Source organism: Amblyomma mixtum, chromosome 5, assembly GCF_055824585.1.
Source record: "Amblyomma mixtum isolate Tamu chromosome 5, ASM5582458v1, whole genome shotgun sequence".
NCBI classification, from domain to species: Eukaryota; Metazoa; Arthropoda; class Arachnida; order Ixodida; family Ixodidae; genus Amblyomma; species Amblyomma mixtum.
The window spans coordinates 30,332,766-30,352,912 of NC_143016.1; the positions used below are offsets into that span (position 1 = coordinate 30,332,766).

Sequence of the window (20,147 nt, forward strand, 5' to 3'; positions counted from 1 at the left end):
GCCTTTCATCACATCCATAAAGTTCTGTGAGGCCGTCATTGCCTCCTGGTGCCATTGGGATTTTACGTGATCCCTGCACGCCTCGTGCATTTTTCTGTAGTTACTGAAAGCGCGCACGATAAAACTTCCTTGAGTACCCCGGTGAACACGTGGAGGAAAAATGACGCAAAAACGACAAATAGCGCCTTTCGCTGTCGCTGAGTACGCAAGCCAGGGGGCGTAATCTCCCAGCCATTGATGTCGAAAAGGCCTCTTTCCAGGTGTTACATCCTTCTTAAAATCGTATGTAACATTTGGTGACCATGGCTTAGTAAGAAGACGTAACTTCAAAAAGTCCGGTATGCCAGTGAGTTTAGCTTTGCCTAGAAACTCTCCTAAGTCATATTCTTGAGGCAAGTTATTTGTTTTCTTGATGTTGTCTCCGGACTTCGATCCCAAGCAAGGAGAAAGGGAATCGTCTCGGCTTACTGCGTGACCGGAGCTCGCTGGTGAAGTTCCTTCCATGGAGACGACGACGTCGGCTACTGTCCGGTGATGAAAGGTTGCATCGCTCTGGTCAAATCCGGACTTAAATCCCAAGAAAGGAGAAGTGGAATCATCTCGGCCTGCTGCATTACCTGAACTCACTGTTGACAGAGTCCCTTCCATGGAGTCGACGACATCAGCTACTGTCCGGTGATAAAAGCTTGCATCACTCTGTTCAAATGCTACACCGTTGTCACATATCACACCGGAATCTGCAGGGGCGCATTTGGATAACGCTTCGTCAGACAACCGCTGACGCTTGAAGAAGCGCCGAATGTCCATCATTCGGAACCGCGCGAGACAAAGCTGGCTATGGAGTTCTTCGGGGTTGGTAGTGTTAAAAATATATACACATTGATTGAAAAAACGGTTGAATGCGTACGTTGAAAACAAAAAATGACTATATATACAACGAAAACTTATTTACAAGATAAATGCACGCTCGCAGCTTCATACACCTCGCTCCATCTTGCTCGCGCAACCGCACAGTCGAGTATTTGCACACACTACTCGCCGCTCGTCGTTTTCTCGTCCGCTGTCTTGATTGTTCTCAGCTTCGTTGACAACCGGCCACTAAAAATACCGAAGCACAAACACAGAGGCGCGCACACATGCAAGGGCCTACTTGCCGCAGTATCCCCGAATACGCACTGTTGGAGTTGAGGGTTCAGGACAGGAGTGCCGCTGTGCGAAGAGGTAGATGGCGAAAGGAGAATAGGTTTATTTACATTTTACATTGGTGGTTAGAAGTGAGACGATTCTGCCGCATCCGTTGTCGAGTTTTATATCCTTCTTGTTCCCTAAAGTCCCTAGGTTGAGGACGCCCTTGCCGGAGTGGGAGGGGCCTAGAGCTTTCACCTGTGCGCACACACACGACACTGCACTCATGGTCACGCCCCCTTCACATGTGGAGTCTGAGGGAAAGAAGGTTGTCGTCGAGGTAGCGTTGACGGCGGTAGGTGATGGCCTCCGGCCAGCCGAAGGTTTCTGCGGGTCACCGATATCTGTTGATCATCAAATGCCACCCGCCGCTCGAGGCCAGACGCGAGGTCACGAAAACGCCGAAAGTGGTTCCTCGTGCTTGGGTCGGAGATGAGGCCCGCCAGCTTGTCGCGGTGCTTGGGTACGCCAAAGAGCAACCGGAGACGAGGCCCTTTGTTCCCTGGCACGGTCACGGCAAATGGGGAAGATAACGTTCGTCTCCCCGAGGCGGCGGCGGCGTTCTACACGTGCAGGCACTTTGTGAAGGGGGTCTGGTTTTGTTCCTGCACTCCAACCGGGCGAACTCCGTAATTGAAGTCAGCTGGCACCTGGGTCCTCTCGGTGCTTGTGGTCCATGGCGGCAGGCCCGAAAGCAATCACCCTCAAGTCGCTAGCAGCCATACACAGTAGAAACAGGCGTGCTGGCGGCCACCCGGCGAGACTTGTTGTCGTCGTTCCTAATAGCACTTTGGGGGTGAAAGGAACGCCTCGCGACTTCCGAGGGGAAGGGACACTCGCCACTCCGGTCGGAAAATTTGTTTTGTGTGTTTTTATGGGGTTCAGAGCCCCAAAACGACTCAGGCTATGAGGGACGGAGTAGTACAGAGTTCCGGATAATGTCGACCACCTGGGTCTCTTTACCATGCACTGACATCGCACAGTACATGGGCGCTGTTGGGATTTGAGGCCAAGCCAGAGGTGACAGGCGAGCCAGGCGAGCCAGGCAGGCGCCATCGGGCTGCCTTGACCAAAGGCCCTGGCTTCCGGAGAAGATGCAAGGAACGCTGGTGTGGGGGCGCCTCTGGAGACTGCGTCGCCGTGAACAAAAGCAACTGCTAATCCCCTTTGCCGAAGATTCTGAAAGCGGCGCTTCTACCGAACTGCGCTCTCCCGTGGATCGGAGGAGACAGCGAGCGGCGGCGGCGCCAACTCATCGCCTGCTTGCCCTTGAGCAGCCCGACAAAGCGGGGGTGGACACGGCTGATTTGTCCCTCCCTCCTGAAGAATTCATCGGTGGCCGGATTGTGCACTGTCTGCCTCCGTGTGGCTATCTCTCTAGAGATCAAAGAAACAGGCACCCATCTCAAGACGCCTCGAAACACATGCTCGCCGGTGCCGCTGTATGTCTGCAACGACGCGTCCCCGGACGCGGCACTTCGCAGATGTGACCCAAAGCTGGAAGCGGGGCCGCTTTTACTCTTTTTGCTGAGCGCACCGCCGCCCCTGGTGTGCGGCCATCACTCACGGTTAGAGTGAGTGATCTTCCAGGGGGGTGCAGCCGCCCCCCCTTGCCCCCCCCTCCGGACGCCCATGGTGGCAGGTTCCAAACCCACACAGGCAAAATGGATATATTAAATAGATATATCCTCATTTATATATACCTCGTCATAGACTTATGCAAGGCTGCAGTAAGTAAAAATATATAAATCGGTAAAATGTAAACGGTGTACGAGTAAAAAGACAAAAGTGTTTCGATATTGCACGTAAACTCGGACGTACAAGTTATGTGCTCGGACAAAAAGCCAGAAATCGTGCCTGCATTAAAAACAGTGTTTTCATTTGCTCTAAGTGTTGACAAATTCAAGGTCGAATCGCTCCTTTATTGTCTTCAAAAATTTAATCGCAGATTAATGTGTCGAGCAAGAAGGTGTGTGCCAACAGAACGAAGCTTCTGCTGGCACATACCTTCCTACGTGCCAGAGGGGCACGCAGGTTGCGAGGTCCGCATTTATCCTCTCACACAAAAAGAAAAAAAATCTACGCACTCGGTCAGACATATACGCGCAGAGAGATGAACGAACAAACTGAAAAAAAAAAATTCTACGCACTTTCTCGGCGTAGCGCTCTTCGTGGATATTTAATTATCCATCGGCGAGACTCAGTGGTGCGTGAGAGCTTCTGCAATAACCTTCAAGAAACTGACGAGAAATTCTTGGTCAACATTTTACTAGACGCACGTTAGAAACTTGATCGGAGCGGAGTAAGTGCGCCAGTGACTTATATATGAGCTGAAGAACACTGCGGAAGCTATACGCTTCTTATTCTTCTCGGTCAATGTTCGATTCGGAGCTGTTGCCGGGGCCCGGACTCCACTTCGCTTGGCGCTCCTTCTGGACTCTCGGCGGTGTCGAGTTCTCGCTCCGCCCGAGACTCGAGCGACCGTCATCTTCACTAAAGTGCCTCCAATCCCCTGGCGGCTTAATTGCACTGCACTCTAAGGCTTTCTGCAGTCTCCTCCTCAAGTTATGGTAGCAGTTCAATGTAATTTTACATTGTTTTGAGGTTTCCTTGCTGTTTTATTATAATTTATCTGCCAATTACTCGCTCTTTTTATTGCGCATTTAGTTACAGCATACATCTCTTTTCGCACTGATTCATCGTAATTTTTGTACGAACAATTTATGCGAACAATGAGGCTAAAGCTTGAAACCTGAGGCCAACCTGTGTGCGTACATCTGACGTGCTAGCCTCTCAGCTTTCCTCAATTCCCGTCCCTCTTCCTCGCCTCTCCTGAATGCATGGCACCTGTTTTCTTCTTCGTCTCTGCGCATTCATACGTGTCCTAAAGGCGAGAGACTAACGCAAGCGCTGCGCTGTTCATTTCTTCACTCCTCAAAGACGAAAAAGAGAGAGCTACGGACATTCAACCAAACTCTCCATCCAGGCGTGATGCAAGACTACAACGTGACATTCTAGAATGTGCATGCCATCTTGAAAAGCTTCTTTTCTTCAGTGAGTATAGCCTTTTAAGTGCCCTGCACTTAAAACGCTCATTACCCTCAAGCAGTTCGTTACACTGAAAACCTGGATGGATAGACTTTTCTTTGCTTAAAGTTAACGAACTCTTGCATTAATTCACCTCACAATATCATGAATGCGACCGTCCCACTGGTATGCGAAAATACTGTTTGCACACTTCAACTGCTGCAACCGCCTTTAAAGCTACTAGGGTCGCCGTTTTGACAGCTATCTTAGCAGCAGCGATGATTGAGTCGTGTTTCAGAACGTAGTCGACGCGCTTTCTTTTTATTTTTAATGTCGCAACCTCATCTGTGCACTCCTTTGAGTAGCGGTACGCAGCGCGCGTGTGCCACTCGTCAAAACACACTCCCATGCCTTGTTTACGTTTAAGCCGTGTGTTCCGCTTTAAGAAGCCGCCTTTGCGCCGACACTGACTGACGATGGCTCCAGAAAGTTTTCTTACTGTTGGCGTCTAGGCCCTGGCATGTTTACTTACGCAGGTTTCTTTTCCCCGCCGAGTTTTGTGAAAGTGGGCTAAGGAACTTGGTTCTTTCCACCGCAGCGTTTAGAGCTGGTCCATTCATGCACCCAAAGATCCTTGCCGATTCACTGACTACTAATTGCGTTGCATCACGGTAAACGATGCCTCAAAGCTAGTATAAAGCGGCGAGCAATTTGGTTAAGAACACGAGATGGGCTCAAAGTGTGTTCTTTTCCTTGAAGCCGCACGACGTGGTGTTTTCGTTGCCGCGCTACCAGCAAAAAGAGTGCAGTGTAGCACATCAACAGAAAGTACTAATAACCCTCAGAGCAGATGATCAACTGGGCGGTGGAAATATAGAGTAAGGCATGGAGTTAGGAAGGAATCCTTGGCCATTTTACTGTAGGATAGCATTTAACAACAAGTGCGCGCACACCTGCACCCTGTATTGGGGTAGATGAATAGCTTTCTCGAATCTGAAATGGCGTCTTCGTTGGAATTAAAGCGCGCAGGAGTACATCACAAGGGCCCTTCTGTGCACATGCCTGCCTTGCGCAAGTAAGAGCGGTGCGGTAAGCAAGCGACCTGCAATTTCGCCCCGCCGCCGGCGCTCCTCTCCGCTCTGACATTCGCCAGCGCACAACCGTTCATCCATCCTCATTCAGAGGACCATCTCATACCCTTCCACAGCTTTGCTGCTTCGTCAACATCAAATTTATTCTTCCTCTTTCTTTCTGTCGGCCTCTGTCACTCGTTTGTTTTTGTTTCATTTCTTCTTTCTGTTTCCTACTTTAAAAAACTCCCAGCTCTATTTCTTCTCTCCTGAAATAAAGATGAAGAAAGGCAGGTAAAGGGCATCAGAAACGTCAGGCACAGCTGCGCACCCGCATTGCGACTGCCTTGACGTTGAGAGCCGCCCGCATGCTTCGAATTTTTCAACAAATTTGCTCAAGCTGTGGAATTAGGTGTGCAGATGTTTGCAGACGACGAAAACGGCGTAAAAGTTGGCATGACATAACGTGCGATATATTTCTGTGCATCTCCAAGAAAGAAGACATATGTCTCAATATAGTGAATGCCCATTTCCTGTCTCTTTATACAGACGTCTTCTCGTCGTTTTGTCATAATAACGTACAAGAAGTATACAGAACTGTGGGGGCAGCTGTGAAGCGCCCGTTCCCTGCGTTTCCCGTCGTTGCAGAGATCGTGATCATCGTCATTAGCCTTACTACGCCCACTGCAGTACAGATGCATCTCCCATATCTCTCCAGTTAACCCTTCCCTGTGCCAGCCGCGGCCACCTTATCCGTGCAAACTACATTCACCCAACTAACTTTCTGGCATCCCCTGCTACGTTTGCGTTCTCTTGGAAGCTATTTCGTTACCATTTACGACCATCGGTTATCTTCCCGGTCAACGACGCCGATGCCTGATTTTCTGCGAAACGAGTTTCTTAACGCTCTTGCGTTAAAAAATTGTTGTTATTACGCTTGTGGATCGTTTCCGGAGGCTGCTGACGCCTCTGAACAATGCCATCCCAGCAACTACAACGACAGCGGTGGATCTTTGTCCAGTGGTTGAGGCAACTACGGAGGCAATAGCGGAGCTTTCTGTGGCAGCAGTGCTCAGAGAATTACATATGTACTATCGGGGAAAAAAGTGGTATACTCCAAGCGGCGGGAGCCGGACCAATGGAAAACTGCGTTGCAAAGCCATCTACAGGCGGCATCTGGTATGGAGACTGGTTTCACTTTAGCTCGCCAAAATGCCGCAGTTTTCTGTTGCTCCGGCTCCCGCCGCGTGAAGTATACCACTTTTGTCCCCGATAGTACGTCAGTAGAGAAGCTTCCTGAGAATGGCACTTTCACTGAGGTACTAGCTGACGAGAACAAGTGCAACTTGACGTGTCAGTTATGCAAGTACAACGACCTAATTCTCGACAACCTTCGGCAGCGACATGTCGGCTGCGCCAAAACTCTACGATCTTTCTACATGTGACTGTCGCAAAAGATAGAGAAAGTAAATTGGAGGGAAGCCGATCCTTCCAGCAGTCGGCTGGAAGTACGACGAAGATCATGGGAGAAATTTATAGGCGGAGTGTAATATCTTCCGACAACTGGAAGAGTATTTGACATCCACAACATTTCTGCCTTCACTTCTCTTTGTTCCCCACTTCGTCGATGTTTACCAAGTCAAAAGATATTGCCGTTGACCTTCGGTGGTACCGATCGATCACCACAGCCACCGTTGAGCGCTCCTGTTTGACCTTCAATCGGGTTTTGTCGTCAGAAAGAATTGAACCGCCTTTTTCCTAACCAAATGAGCATCACCAGTGAAGGCTCGGAACTGCCGGATTCCCGAGAACCCACTGACGATGGCCAAAGTGTTTTTATGGATTTTATCGCGAAAGTGGTGTGGTGTTATAGCAAGAAACCCAGGCGCATGTAAATGTTCGGAATGTAGTTCAGAATGCGCACGTATAATTGAGGTGGTTTAGTTTTATTTTTTTACTCGTAGGAAGTAGATAGATGGTTTTTATTTCTTTCACTAGTTTAGCTATCGAGTGCATGGTCGGGGTGCGCCAAATGCGTGTGCTTGTACATATTCAAGCAGCTGTTGTTTGTAACAGCCATAAAATCATATCTAGGTGTGTCATTGTCGTGCAAATCGTCGTGGCCGATATCAAAGCTCCGATATACATATTCCGGGTGCTTGTGCAGTGTTGAGCATGGAGACTTCCTGGTGTGTTTGTTTAATTACTGAGTTGATCCCAACTCGCCCAAGCATCAGTTCTAATGAGTTGATCTGTTGTGCCTAGTGCACAAGTGAGCATGTTTTATATCCTTTTCCACGTTTGCGTTACGCGAGTTGCGTTGAGCAGTTAGCTTTTTTGGTAAGGTAGATTTGCTGTAGTCTGAACTGGCGCGTAGTTTCTCGGCACGTTTTATGTTGTCCTTGTTTAGTTCCGTCTGTGAATAAATACGACTTTTGTTACTACCGCTTCTCCTATACCCTCAACCCCGCCCCCATTAGAAATTTATACATCTCCCTTAATTTCAATTGCTGGGGAAACCCCTGGTGGAGGCGATATGCAAAAGACGCTTTGGACCTATGCGATATTCACTCATCAATACGACGACTCGTCGGGACCGCTACAATCAAACGTCACGAACACCAATTTATTCGCGGTGTGGTTCGGGTTTTCACACTTAGCGAGGCGGTTACTGCGCCTTTCTTTTCCTCATCACCGGTGATCACCATTGTTATTAACCATCCGAAGAGATTACATGTACAGTCATGGACAAAAGTCAGCGGGATGCCGATTCGCGGGGGGGGGGGGGGGGGGGGGGGGGGGGGGAAGCTTATTGCGGCTTGGTTAGGCACAGCAGATGAATAAAATGCATGGACGCGTGACGAGGCAGGCGTGCTCCATCTGTTCGAAGAATACAATCTCACTGGCTAGGAGGCAACGCAGAAATATTTTTTTTTTCGTGAATCCGCATCTCTCAAGCTTTTCCATGACTGTACACGTGAACTGCGCCATTTAATGAATTCATTCAATGACGCAGTTCAATGACGCAGTACATGTAATGCTGGACGCTGCTATAACGCTACGTATAAGCATACCCAGTGTGGTTTAACACATAAGCAGCTATGCGATCGTATGAAGTCGCGAGCGAATGGTTCGTATCGACCTCTTCGGGCGGCAACGAAAACGAAACCAAACTAAAACGCAACTCTTAAAAATATTTTCATTTACGGCACCAAGATTACAAACAAAACATAATTTGTATAACCTCCTTGGCTCCTACTTGTAATGCTTTTTTGTTATGATTGTTACTCGGTGAAGCAAAGGAGCGAAAAGCCCTCCCTACTACAGCCCCCATGACAGCCCCACGATCAACAAGGGCGCCATGTTATCAAGGACTTCACGTTAGGGTGCACTCGCTAATGCTGATAATCACTGAATAATTGTATTCTTTCTAAAAATGTATTATTAGCAACTTTTTATAACATGTGGTCACAGCTTTTTAAATGCAACAAGCAAAGCACTCTGGTAGCGAATGGGTAGCAAGCCGAGCCAATCTGGTGCCGTGCGTTAGCCGACCGCTTGCGACCGCTCCACATTGCTTCGTGAAGGTGAAAAGGGAAAACTTTTCTCCGTCGGGCTGTCGGGCGGTCTCTGTACTAACTAGCCTGCCAAAAACACTAAATATGGTGCACCCTCCACTCTACCCAATTGGCCCTAGACTGATCCAACTTTGCAAAGTCTGGTACGTTGTTCGACGGTATTTTTTTGCTTGCAAACAGCATTGCGGATGTAGGCAGAGCTTGTCATTGAGAATGTACCCAATGTAGACATTAGGGGCTTTTTTTCTTCGTGGATATACTGATCTGTATTTACCTGTGTCTCCTGAACATTTGTGCAGGGCTGGTCCGGCGGCCGTGTACGGAGCAACTGGCGCTATTGCGATAACGTACTTCACCGAGTGGAAAGCAGTGCTCCAGTATCTGCCTTTTTATAATGGAAAATACAAGGAAGAATAGGCAGCTTATTGGTACGTGTGTTTCTATGGTGTGCAACTTCGAGCATTGATGCTAAGGCTGACCCTCACTCGTTCCAGGAACTCGTATGGCTCTTGTTCACATTGGCCCAATAATAGCGTGCTAGCACAGTTAAGATTGCATTATGCACCGCTCTTCTTTATTTTTAAGCAGCGCCTAGTATGTAACGCCGTAAGGGCTGCACCTGTTAGCAGTTGGGTTTGGCTTCTAGGCTAGTTCGCAAATCTGCGCTCACAACTTGGTGCGAGATAGGCGAGTCGTTAGTGATATGCCGTTGTCTAAACTAAAAGATTGTCTTCGATAAATAATCTGAAAAAAAAAAAAAAAATGACATTCTGCACACCCTTGACCTTCACAACATATACCTGCAAAATCTTCCTGTTTCCCGCTTTGCAGACATTTGTATAACGTACGTAGGCCACTTTATGATTGGCTTTAACAGGCGGCAGGTCATGGCTTAAAACTACTTTTGCGCTCCGAGCTCTCCAGTGCGTTAGATGGTGAGAGACGGAGCCTTTCACTTAGTGCTATAGGCTGAGACGATTATAATTAGATGGGCCGGCGATGGCAGGAACGCCAGATGCGACCATGAACGCCATGGGGCTAGATGCGCCATCCCTGGACAATGCAGTGGCAGGAGAGTCGGCGACCACGGGCTATATTGTCTGGTCGTCATAGGGCTATAAACAAGAAGGCGACAGCTTGACACCCGAGATGCCAATCTGTGAAGACAATAAGGCTTGAACAGGAACAAGTGTCGAGTTGTCTGATGTGGACCTTGTGTGATGTAACTGCTGTGACTCGTTCCCTAGTGCTTGTGATGATTAGGTGACATTCATGAACACTGGTACATTCTCCATTATCATGGACTGTTATATAAGGTTCAAAGGCTCCACCTCAAGGTCTGCATTGTCACCTATCATGTTGTCGCCAACGCAATTCTAAGTTATCTGCGAGATGGCCATAGAGTTAGTGGCCTTTACTCGAGAATCGAGGTGTGCATCTGGAGGCAAGGTCGTAGACGACACCGCTGCAGTGGAAGAAGTCAGACTCAAAGGATACTCGGCCAGAAGTGCAGCCACACGATAGCTACACAAACTACCGTCCTCAATAATTTAGGGACTCTCCGACCACTTGATGCGCGTTGCCAGCAGCGCATCTTCAGAGTCGCTTTTATTCTTGTTGGAGTCTGTGGGTGCTCACGTCAGCATGTAGAGTAGTACACCATTTGACTTTCTCGGGAACAGTTTTTCGTGGAAGAGCAGGACAGTGCTTGTGCATGGGTGGTGCACTTCTGTCAGCTTGGGTGGCTTCATGACGAGTTCTGCACGAGTCCTTGCCGAGGTTCAGAGGGAGTGGTTTATGCGGGAGTACTATCACATCTGCTATGGCTGAGGTGGGCCCGACGGAAATGCGAGACGGTATTTGACCTATGGGTGTCACTGTATCTCCAACGACAGAGATGGGTGGCTTCATCCTAGGTGACAAGGCAGAGGGCATGACAAGGTCTTCAGTCAGTACTGTCATCTTTGAGGTGCTATCTGAGAAGACGTCAACTTTTCTGATGCCTGTGACATGAGCTTCTATCACGGCACACTGCATAAGTGGTCCCTCGAGGCAGGACATGGCAGCGATATGGGGTTCGGTATTGCCTGGAAGATGCTGAAATGGAGCTGTGGGCTCAGTGCACTTGGCAGCCAAGTGACCCAACTGTTGGCAGTTGAAGCGCATTGCTCTACTTGGGTCTTGTCTTGGGTGGTAGGCAGGGACACTATGTTTGGAAGAAATTGCCTCATGTCTGACCTCTTGTTTGCTGGGCAGTGAGCTAGCATAATGTGATTGTGGTGCATGCAGTTTGTCGAACAGCAGGCAGTTGGGATAAGTGTGGTCTTTTTGGGCGACAGGACCAGAAGATGCTGAATATCTTGGATATTGCGCTGTACGTCGCGAGAAGCGGGGGCGATGCGGTCATGGTCACAATGCTTAGGAACTCCTCTCTGTAGCCAAGTGTGGCGGAGCAATGGCAAAAAGAGGTCGTGCGGGCAGCAGACCTCACAGATGTTTTACGACAGACTTCGAAATTTTTGGCTTAGTCTCATTACACAGAAGTCATTCATATAAAAAATGTTTATTCTTAGTATGATGCACTTCCTATGATGGCATCATACAGTGGGTCATTCTCTTGAATGATGCACTCTTGAATTAATCTTGGGTGCATGGGTGTTTGGCATTTATTTATGTGCCATACTGCTGTTTGTAAGTTGCAACTAACTGTGAAAATGTTAAGCAAAAGGAACACCTTGTTGAGTGCACATTACTCAGCTGTTTTCACATTTTCACTGACAGCAGCATACACGAAGACAAGAAACCGAGCATGCAATAGACTATCACACTAAAACATTGAGCAGCAATGGAAGTGCCACACAGTTCAAGAGATTGGAGGTCATTCATTTCTGCACATCCAGCCTTTCATTTTTTATTATATCATCAAGAATTTGCCACTACATGGGTATGTGTGTGAGCCCGAGGCATTTGGAGCAGCACTTGCGGATCTACCTGCAACAAAGAGCATGCTGGCCGTGCCTGTTGTCTGCACAGATACATTCTTTGTTAAGTCATGTGCGTGCTCAAGTGTACTGGCATACTTGGGGGTCAAAGGCGTTTTTCCTTCTTCAGATGCTAATATGCTAGCATTTATGGTTGTCCCAGCCATGCATACTGTCAGAAAAAGCAGTGCATGGTATGTTTGACTGTGTGACCATGAAGAGCCCTACCTTTTGGTGTTGAGTGGTTGAGAGCAGGATTTATCTCATGGCACTGCCAGAGTGATGGCAACTGAGGTGTGGCAGCATCAGATTGCAGCAGACACATGGGGTGCCTGCTACATTGTCTCTGATAAAAGACAGCGCCATGGCTATTTTTCCACAACAGGAGCTCGCGAGCTTGGGAAAACTCGGGAGTTAGCTTTGGGTACATTCAGAGCTAATAAGCAACCAGTGCAAAGTGTTTAGGAGAAGCCCCCTTTGTTCAGTGGTGGAGTAAAGTTTAAATAAGGGTCATTGAGTAATCACTTCCGTACTTTAGTCGGCATTCATGTTTACCCCTCCCACAGTGTTGAACTGCCTCAGAGTGTATTTCCTGAAAAATTTCGTCATAAGTTTGATGTTGAAATCCAAGTTTACTGTGCGCCAATGTAACGAACCTCTCTTTTCTGCTGTGTTTGCAGGTTGAAGAGCCTCAAAAACAGAAGTCATTTCCGACCGAGCATACAGTCATGGCCTGATGTCAAATAAAATATCACGAATGAATGAGAAATGCACTGGCGAAGTTTTTACTTTGCATGACTCATGAGACGTTCAGTAAGAAGTGAAGGCATCGTTTCCATGTACTCGTCGACCCGGCAAGGTCACCTGAAACAGAAAAACGTGCATTTAGATGTTAGCCTTCGCTGTGGACAGAGATCGTGCATACCGTTCTTCAGAGCTTGCGAGTGGGGCAATGTTTGAAGGCTGTTCATCTTCTAGCGCAGTTTTCGACCTCTCCGCAAGAACTCTTGCACGCTTTTCTCTAATAACTGGATACCAGGTATACAAACTGCAGCCTACACCAAGAAAGATCGCCATCGCTACTTGCGTTTTCGACACTCCACGTGGTACTCTTATCCTGAACATGCTTGGCGCGACTGCTCTCACTTGCGGTGATCTCAAACAGTCAAACGAGCTCGATGTGGGACCAAATCCATCCCTCGTCGTCTGCAGCTCTGCGTTGCCAGCGCTGCTAAAGTGGGCTATAGTGCCTAGAATATACTGGCTAGTGTGTCGACCGCGGCCTCTCGGGTGGCACCGGGAGCAATGAATGCCGGCGGCCGCCGCGAGGAGCGCTGCAGAGCGGGTGGGTGCGTGCGGGGAGCGCTCCTACCGCGCTCGCTCTGCAACTGCTGCAAGGGGCCTGCTCAATTTTTTGCTTTCATTAAGCCATATGATGTGGGCGTGCGCTCAATCCACACCTTTAGTGAATTGCAAGGAGTCATGGGAGGTTTTGCTACGCAGCCAGGACCTCCAAGAACAAAAAGAGACCATCAGGTATGCCTTCGAAGCCGCCCGGTCCCAAGGGATCTCGGCCGTCTGACAAGGACGGGATGGCGAGGCCGCCGTCCTGATTATCTGATATAATAAAGTTTGTCTAAGCCTAAGGTGTAACAGACCAAAGCTTTCAGCCGTCACGGATGCATCTGACTACAAGTTTCAGGGTTTGTTTTGAGTATTTGACAAGAGGCAAAGTATTTGACGGTTGTATCTTGCGAAAGCTTGAACGAAGTTCGGCGCGCAACTGAGCTTCAAACATCCGTGCTCACAAAGGAAACACGGGATTTGTATTCTAGCTACGATTGCATAATGGTCTCTTTTTTGATACAAAAACAACTTGAAATGCTGCAGTTATATTGGCTTGCATTTATGCGTTCTCTCTGTGAACAACGCAGGCAAAAAAGTTGCGCAACACTCGTTTTTATTTACAAGGAACAACAAACCCAGGGAAATGGCAGAATTGCATGGTGACTGGGAGAATTTACTGGCAGCGGCGCTGTTGAAGCAACTTTTGCAGTTTAAGCAACTTTTGGTAAATGACGGTCTCTGTGCACCATCATTTTGCGATCCACCGGCGTTTGCTGGCTGCTTCACGACCAAAATGTGTGGAGCACTTTTCAATCACAGGAGCTCCGTTGTCGGCACCAGATCCTTCCGGGTCCACCGATCCGGCACTGTCAACAGCTAAACACAACTCGGAGGCTTCCGACGGGGCCCGCCTGTGGCGCTTAAATTTGCTGGAGGCTCTTGCTCGCACAAATTCCTATTTTTTCTCTTCGCTGGAAGGTGTTTCGGATAATCCGTAAAAATTGTAGGTACGGCGTCGGGTTTCAAACGCGGTTTATCGCGGTGGAGCTCACTCCGTTTATTTATTTATTTATTTATTTATTTAGGACATACTGCAGGCCCAGTGAAGGGCCCTGGCAGGAGGGGCACAATAAACACAATACAAAAAAGTACAAAACAAAAAGTACAAGGCAAGTAAAAAAAAAATCAATGAACGGCCTGTTCAATGGCATCAATGTCAACTGTTGATGATGGTGGCAACTGATTCCACTCGTTAATAGTGCGGGGAAAAAAAGAGAATTTGAATATGTTAGTTCTGGCAAAGTAAGGTTTTAACGATTCAGTGTGCCTGTTTCTGGTTGACCTGGACGTTATCGGTTGGAGATACAAATCGGGGGCCATTGACAGTTTGTTAGTTTTCAATAGAAAGAGAAATCTTAACCTTAGTATTCTACGCCGAGTTTCAAGGGACTGTATATTATGTTGAAGCAACAGAGCAGATGGTGAGTCAGTGGTGCGATATTTAGAAAATATAAACCGAACTGCTTTGCGCTGAATTTTTTCTAGGGCATTAATGTTAGTCTTTGTGTGAGGATCCCAAACAGTGCATGCATACTCAAGTTTTGGTCTAATCATGGTGTAATATGCCAATTGCTTAACGTTAGGTGGAGCTTGTTTTAACTTGTGCCTAAGAAAACAGAGATTGCGAAACGAAGAAGAGCATACGGTTTCAATATGTTTATTCCAACTAAGATTATTCGTTAGTGTTACTCCTAGGTACTTGTATTCTTTGACTTCTGAAAGGTGCCGAGTGGGAAGATTATATGAAAAGGAATGACTGTTTCTTTTATTAGTGATCCGCATAAATACTGTCTTGTCAGCGTTTAGTTCCATTCCCCATTTAACGCACCATTCACTAACATTCTGTAGGTTATGATTAAGTAAAATTTGGTCGCCTGGAACTTTAACTTCATTAAACAAAACACAATCGTCGGCAAACAACCTAATTTGAACAGGATGAGAGATGATGTCTGTAATGTCATTAATATAGATTAGAAACAGTAATGGCCCAAGGACACTGCCCTGCGGGACACCAGAAGTGACTGGAAGTTTGTTAGAACAATGACCATCGATACTAACATATTGAAATCGGTTAGATAAATAAGCCGCAACCCAATTAACAATAAAAGAAGGAAGACCTACAGATTCAAGTTTATGGATAAGTTTATTGTGCGGAACTAAATCAAAAGCTTTCTTAAAATCTAGAAATATGACATCTATTTGGCCGGAATTGTCCAGAACTTGAGCGAAATTATGAATTACGGATGTAAGTTGGGTGACCGTAGAAAAGCCTTTGCGAAAACCATGCTGAAAAGCCGATAATTTGTTGTTGTCATCGAGAAATGTTTTAATGTAATTGGCTACGATATGTTCAAGAAGTTTGCAGCATGAAGAGGTCAACGATATGGGACGGTAATTATTAAACAATGCGGCATCACCTGTTTTGTGTATGGGAACGACACGGGCCACCCTCCAATCGGGTGGTAGACTTGAAGACAAAAGAGAAGCACGAAAAATGATAGCAAGAAAGTGCGAAACCATCTCAGCATAACGATGTAAAAATGAATTAGGTATTTCGTCAGGCCCAGGAGTTGCTTTTGTTTTAAGATTCAAAAGCATTGCAAAAATACCAGGTTGAGATACGAGATCGTGCACAGGCTGGGAACAAGAATCACGAGTTGTGAAATTATTTGCAGGTTGGGAAAACACACTGTGAAAATATGAATTGAACTTGTCAGCAATATATTTTTTGTTGGTGAGCAACGTGCCCTCATGCATCATCGCAGGCAGAGATTTTTTTTCTTTGCTTAAAAAATTCCAAAATTTCTGAGGAGCGTTACGAATAAAATTTGGCAAAATGTTTTGAAAGTAATGTCGCTTAGCAGCCGCAACAGCTTTGGTCAAAGAAGCCTGCTTCATTTGAATGATGTTGTGAGGGACACGGGCTCTCCTTAAGCGTTTAAGTTTTCTTTTGAGATGCAAGATTTCTCGCGTAATCCAGGGATTAGATTTGCCACTTTTTTTAGCTCTTGATGGAATAAATTGGTTGATACAATATGTGCATATGTCTTTAAACTTGGTCCAGAGATCAGATGTGTCAGTTCCGACAAAGGTGCTGAGACACAGATCTAAACAATCTAATACACTCTCATCCCTGGCACGCGAGAAATCTTTTACAAACACAGTTTTGGACGGTACGGCACATTTATCAGCGACGAAATCGCAAGTGAAATACACCAACTCATGATCAGATAGTCCTTGATGGATCGAAACAGAAAACATTTCAAAAGAGCGGTTCACAAAAATCAAGTCAAGAATGGAAGCAGATGAGCCTTGAATACGTGTAGGTTGTCCGACTACCTGTTTCAAATTGTGACACAGCATAATATCAAATAAGTGTTCAGCATTTGCGCAGTGTCGTGAATTAGATGAGGCCAACTCCCAATTAGTGTTAGGTAAGTTAAAGTCACCGACAAGAACTACGTTTTTATGTTTGAATGATGACATGTGTTCCGACAAATCGCGTAGAAACTGAGGAGGGGAATCTGGAGCTCGGTAAACAGCAAATAGAAAAATGGAACGGCCCCTAAAAGATAGCTTTAGGGAAATGCTTTCATGGTCATCAATTTGCCGAGTTAAAGTCGCATGAATATTGTTTTTAACCAAAACCGCCACTCCACCACCTCTTGATAATCTGTCACGCCGATAGATTTGATAAGTTGGAGGGAAAACGTCTTTGTTATCTATTTCATCGCGAAGCCATGTCTCCGTAATGATGACGATATGTGGATTGTACCCAAGAAGAAGTGCCTCAAGCTGTTCGCTTTTGTTGATTATACTCCGCGCATTAAGGTTTATAAGTCTTAATTCCTTCTTGATCCGCGTACTACGTCATTCACTTTTTCGTGTGTTCCGCGATGGCAGTTTCACCCTTGTGCTAGTGGTATCATCCCACGAAAACATCTGGCCAGCAACGAGCAACTTATCATTGATTAAGGTCACCTTCATTTTCTTGTCTCTCTCAGTTTTAGTACTATCCCATAATAGTTTTCGTTTCCTGAGGGTTTCCTTTGAGTAGTCATTCTGAATAGATACTTTTTTTCCTTTGAGCTTGTGAGCGTTTTTAAGGACTTTTTGCTTTTCATTGTAATCCTGAAAAAATATGATCACAGGCCTGTTGACAGTGTTCTTTCCTAAACGATGAATTCTACCGACAGAAGTACAATGGACATCAAGTGTTTCCGAGAAAATTTCAGTCAGAACCTTCTGTTTTAGATCAGATTCTGTCTCATCTGGTTCCTCGCTTACACCAAAAACGACTAAATTGGAACGTCTACTGTAATCTTCCATATAGACCAGTTTCGACTGCAAGGCGTGAATTGTGCGTTCCATATTATCAATACGTTCTGTTTGTTTTTCAAAGTCCGCAAAGCGAGAGTTTAAGTCAGATATTGTTTTTTCCAAATCTTCTTGTTGTGTTCTGAGGGCTACAATCTCTGCTGTTAACTTGGAATGAGCTGTAAGCAACTGCTTTAATAGTTCTGTACTGTCCTCATTTGAATTATCAGGCCCAGGGTTACATTCAATGTCACCACATAAAAGCAGCGCGCAAACACAAAACACGTCTTGGGCAATGATAACACAGCGTTGTGGGCACGGCAGGACCAAAAGACCGCGGCAATCACTTCTAATTGTAGTAGAATAACAACCAACCTGTGCAAAGCAGAACAACGAAGCGTAAGGCAACATGCCTATGTGCGGTCCGCTGTGCCCACTGAAGTTGAAGCCTGGCTGTCGGTCTTTTAAACGAAGGTCCGGGCAGGTCACATGGAACGGGGGCGGTGCTTGAAGAAGGTAATCATTCCGCCAGGAAATGAAATCTCCCGCATCTGTTGCCAAATATTCTTGAAGGCACGTGTCGACTGTAGCGGTATCCTGATGAAGAAGCAGTTTGGGCGGACCGAGCAGAAAAACCTGTGCAAAGCAGAACAACGAAGCGTAAGGCAACATGCCTATGTGCGGTCCGCTGTGCCCACTGAAGTTGAAGCCTGGCTGTCGGTCTTTTAAACGAAGGTCCGGGCAGGTCACATGGAACGGGGGCGGTGCTTGAAGAAGGTAATCATTCCGCCAGGAAATGAAATCTCCCGCATCTGTTGCCAAATATTCTTGAAGGCACGTGTCGACTGTAGCGGTATCCTGATGAAGAAGCAGTTTGGGCGGACCGAGCAGAAAAACCTGTGCAAAGCAGAACAACGAAGCGTAAGGCAACATGCCTATGTGCGGTCCGCTGTGCCCACTGAACGGTGACACTGAACGTGCGCTCGTTACAGGTGCTCTCAAAATGTGTTTTGTTGTGTTGGGTTTAATGGCACATATGCAGCTAAGGCCATCATGCGCCAAACACAAGGTATAGGAACTGTTTTCTGTGAGATTTAATAAAAATGTGGAAGCTCTCAGTGGTGTAAAGGGCCAAAAATTAGCTACCTTGTAATATTGGGGAAAACGAGATTTAGGAATGACTAATGGTAAAAGCTTTAAAAAGGTCAGGTAGCCTCAGCGGCCATCCTTGGCTGGGCTAGGATGCTGAGGATCCCGACCAATCAAATAAAAGCCTCAGCCTTTTCCTCACGAATGAGGAAGTGACTGAGGGACATCATGTGAAGCTATAGGTCATGATTTATATTTAGTTGAGAAAACCTGCTTCAGTTAAAAACTTAAAAACACAAGATATGTGCTCTCAAAATGTTTGTTGCAAACCACAGCAGTTGGCGTTAATCTTCTGTCTTTCCTTCTGATGTTTTTCTCCCATTCTGCAAGCTGTAGATGGTGCAGTAAACATAGAAACGCGCTCTTTGTTCGAGCGGTAACCGCTTTTGCACAGCGGCACAAAGCAAGTCTTTTCCTTGCCCTGCTGCTTTGGCTTCGACATCTCTCTGTGCCGTTTATAGGCAGGCAAGGGAAAACAACAATCCACGACTCACTCCATGAATTGACAACAGTGTAAACGACACGCTGAACGGCATGCTGAACGACACGGTGAACACACACGCACGGATACACGATCGCACACAACGCTCGCACAGAACCCCGATGCCATCCGAACGAAACTGCTAGGAGTACGGAATGGCTCGCATGTGCGAGGGCCTACGCAGAACAACAAACGCTGTACCTCGCTGAACAGAAAAGACGTGCACAAGCGGGTTAAATCACGCACGTGTTGACCAACCGCTTGCCTGCTGCCTTCCGAAGCAAGAAAGGAGCGCTGGCCGCGTCGTCTGCTGCGGCAGCACCCTCCCGACAAGCAGCGCCCTCTGTCGCCGTCGGTGGGCATTCATTGCAAACGGCGCCACCCTCTCCCATAGCGCAGCGCGGGCGGTCGTCACACTAGCCAGTATATTCTAGGCACTATAAGTGGGCTGCCAGACCACTACTGACCGGATAGCAGCAGCAACGCCGCTTCAAAGCCGCATGGAAATCAACAAAGCTGATGGCCGCGAGAGGCACTGCTGTCGGATGAAGAAATCGAAAGCCGAACTGGCACGTTCATAGGGTTTCTAAGTGAATAGTAAGAAACTCTATAGAAGCGTTCTTGACTGATTCGGTGGTGGGAACGCAACGCTTCGGGGTTTCCTAACGCTTGCTAGAGGGAAAATAAAGCGTTCAATATTATACGCAGGTTTACTGATGCTGTCAGCTTCAACCACTACTCTTTTTTGCTCTCTGCATTTTCTTGTGCAACATGCCAGGACATGGACATGCCAGGACTAAATCAGGCGTATTCACGTTCGAATCCATCCCTACATTAATTGGTTCAGGAAGACGAAGGGAAGAGGGCAAAGACAAGCGAACTTTATTTCCAGAAGGCCTGCGATAGGGTGGAGTGGAGAGAAACTTTCAAACAGCAACCTGTTTTTAAATAG

The 20,147-nt window shown here is 47.0% G+C and overlaps 1 protein-coding gene, 1 long non-coding RNA gene and 1 pseudogene across 2 annotated transcripts; 1 reads left to right on the forward strand and 2 right to left on the reverse strand.

The window, feature by feature from the left end:
- Positions 1 to 8,811: 8,811 nt before the first annotated feature.
- On the forward strand, positions 8,812 to 12,610 carry LOC149341644 (cytochrome b-c1 complex subunit 10-like). The gene is made up of 3 exons (XM_089543768.1): positions 8,812 to 9,003; positions 9,160 to 9,288; positions 12,522 to 12,610. The coding sequence occupies exons 1-2, from the start codon at positions 8,945 to 8,947 to the stop codon at positions 9,275 to 9,277; spliced, it is 177 nt and encodes a 58-aa protein (XP_089399894.1). The 5' UTR covers positions 8,812 to 8,944; the 3' UTR covers positions 9,278 to 9,288; positions 12,522 to 12,610.
- On the reverse strand, positions 9,823 to 11,026 carry LOC149341645 (uncharacterized; annotated as a pseudogene).
- Positions 12,604 to 13,757, reverse strand: LOC149341646 (uncharacterized). The gene is made up of 2 exons (XR_016282951.1): positions 12,767 to 13,757; positions 12,604 to 12,705 (listed from the first exon to the last, which is right to left on the reverse strand). It is a non-coding gene; the product is annotated as an uncharacterized LOC149341646 (long non-coding RNA).
- Between the last annotated feature and the right edge of the window lie 6,390 nt (positions 13,758 to 20,147).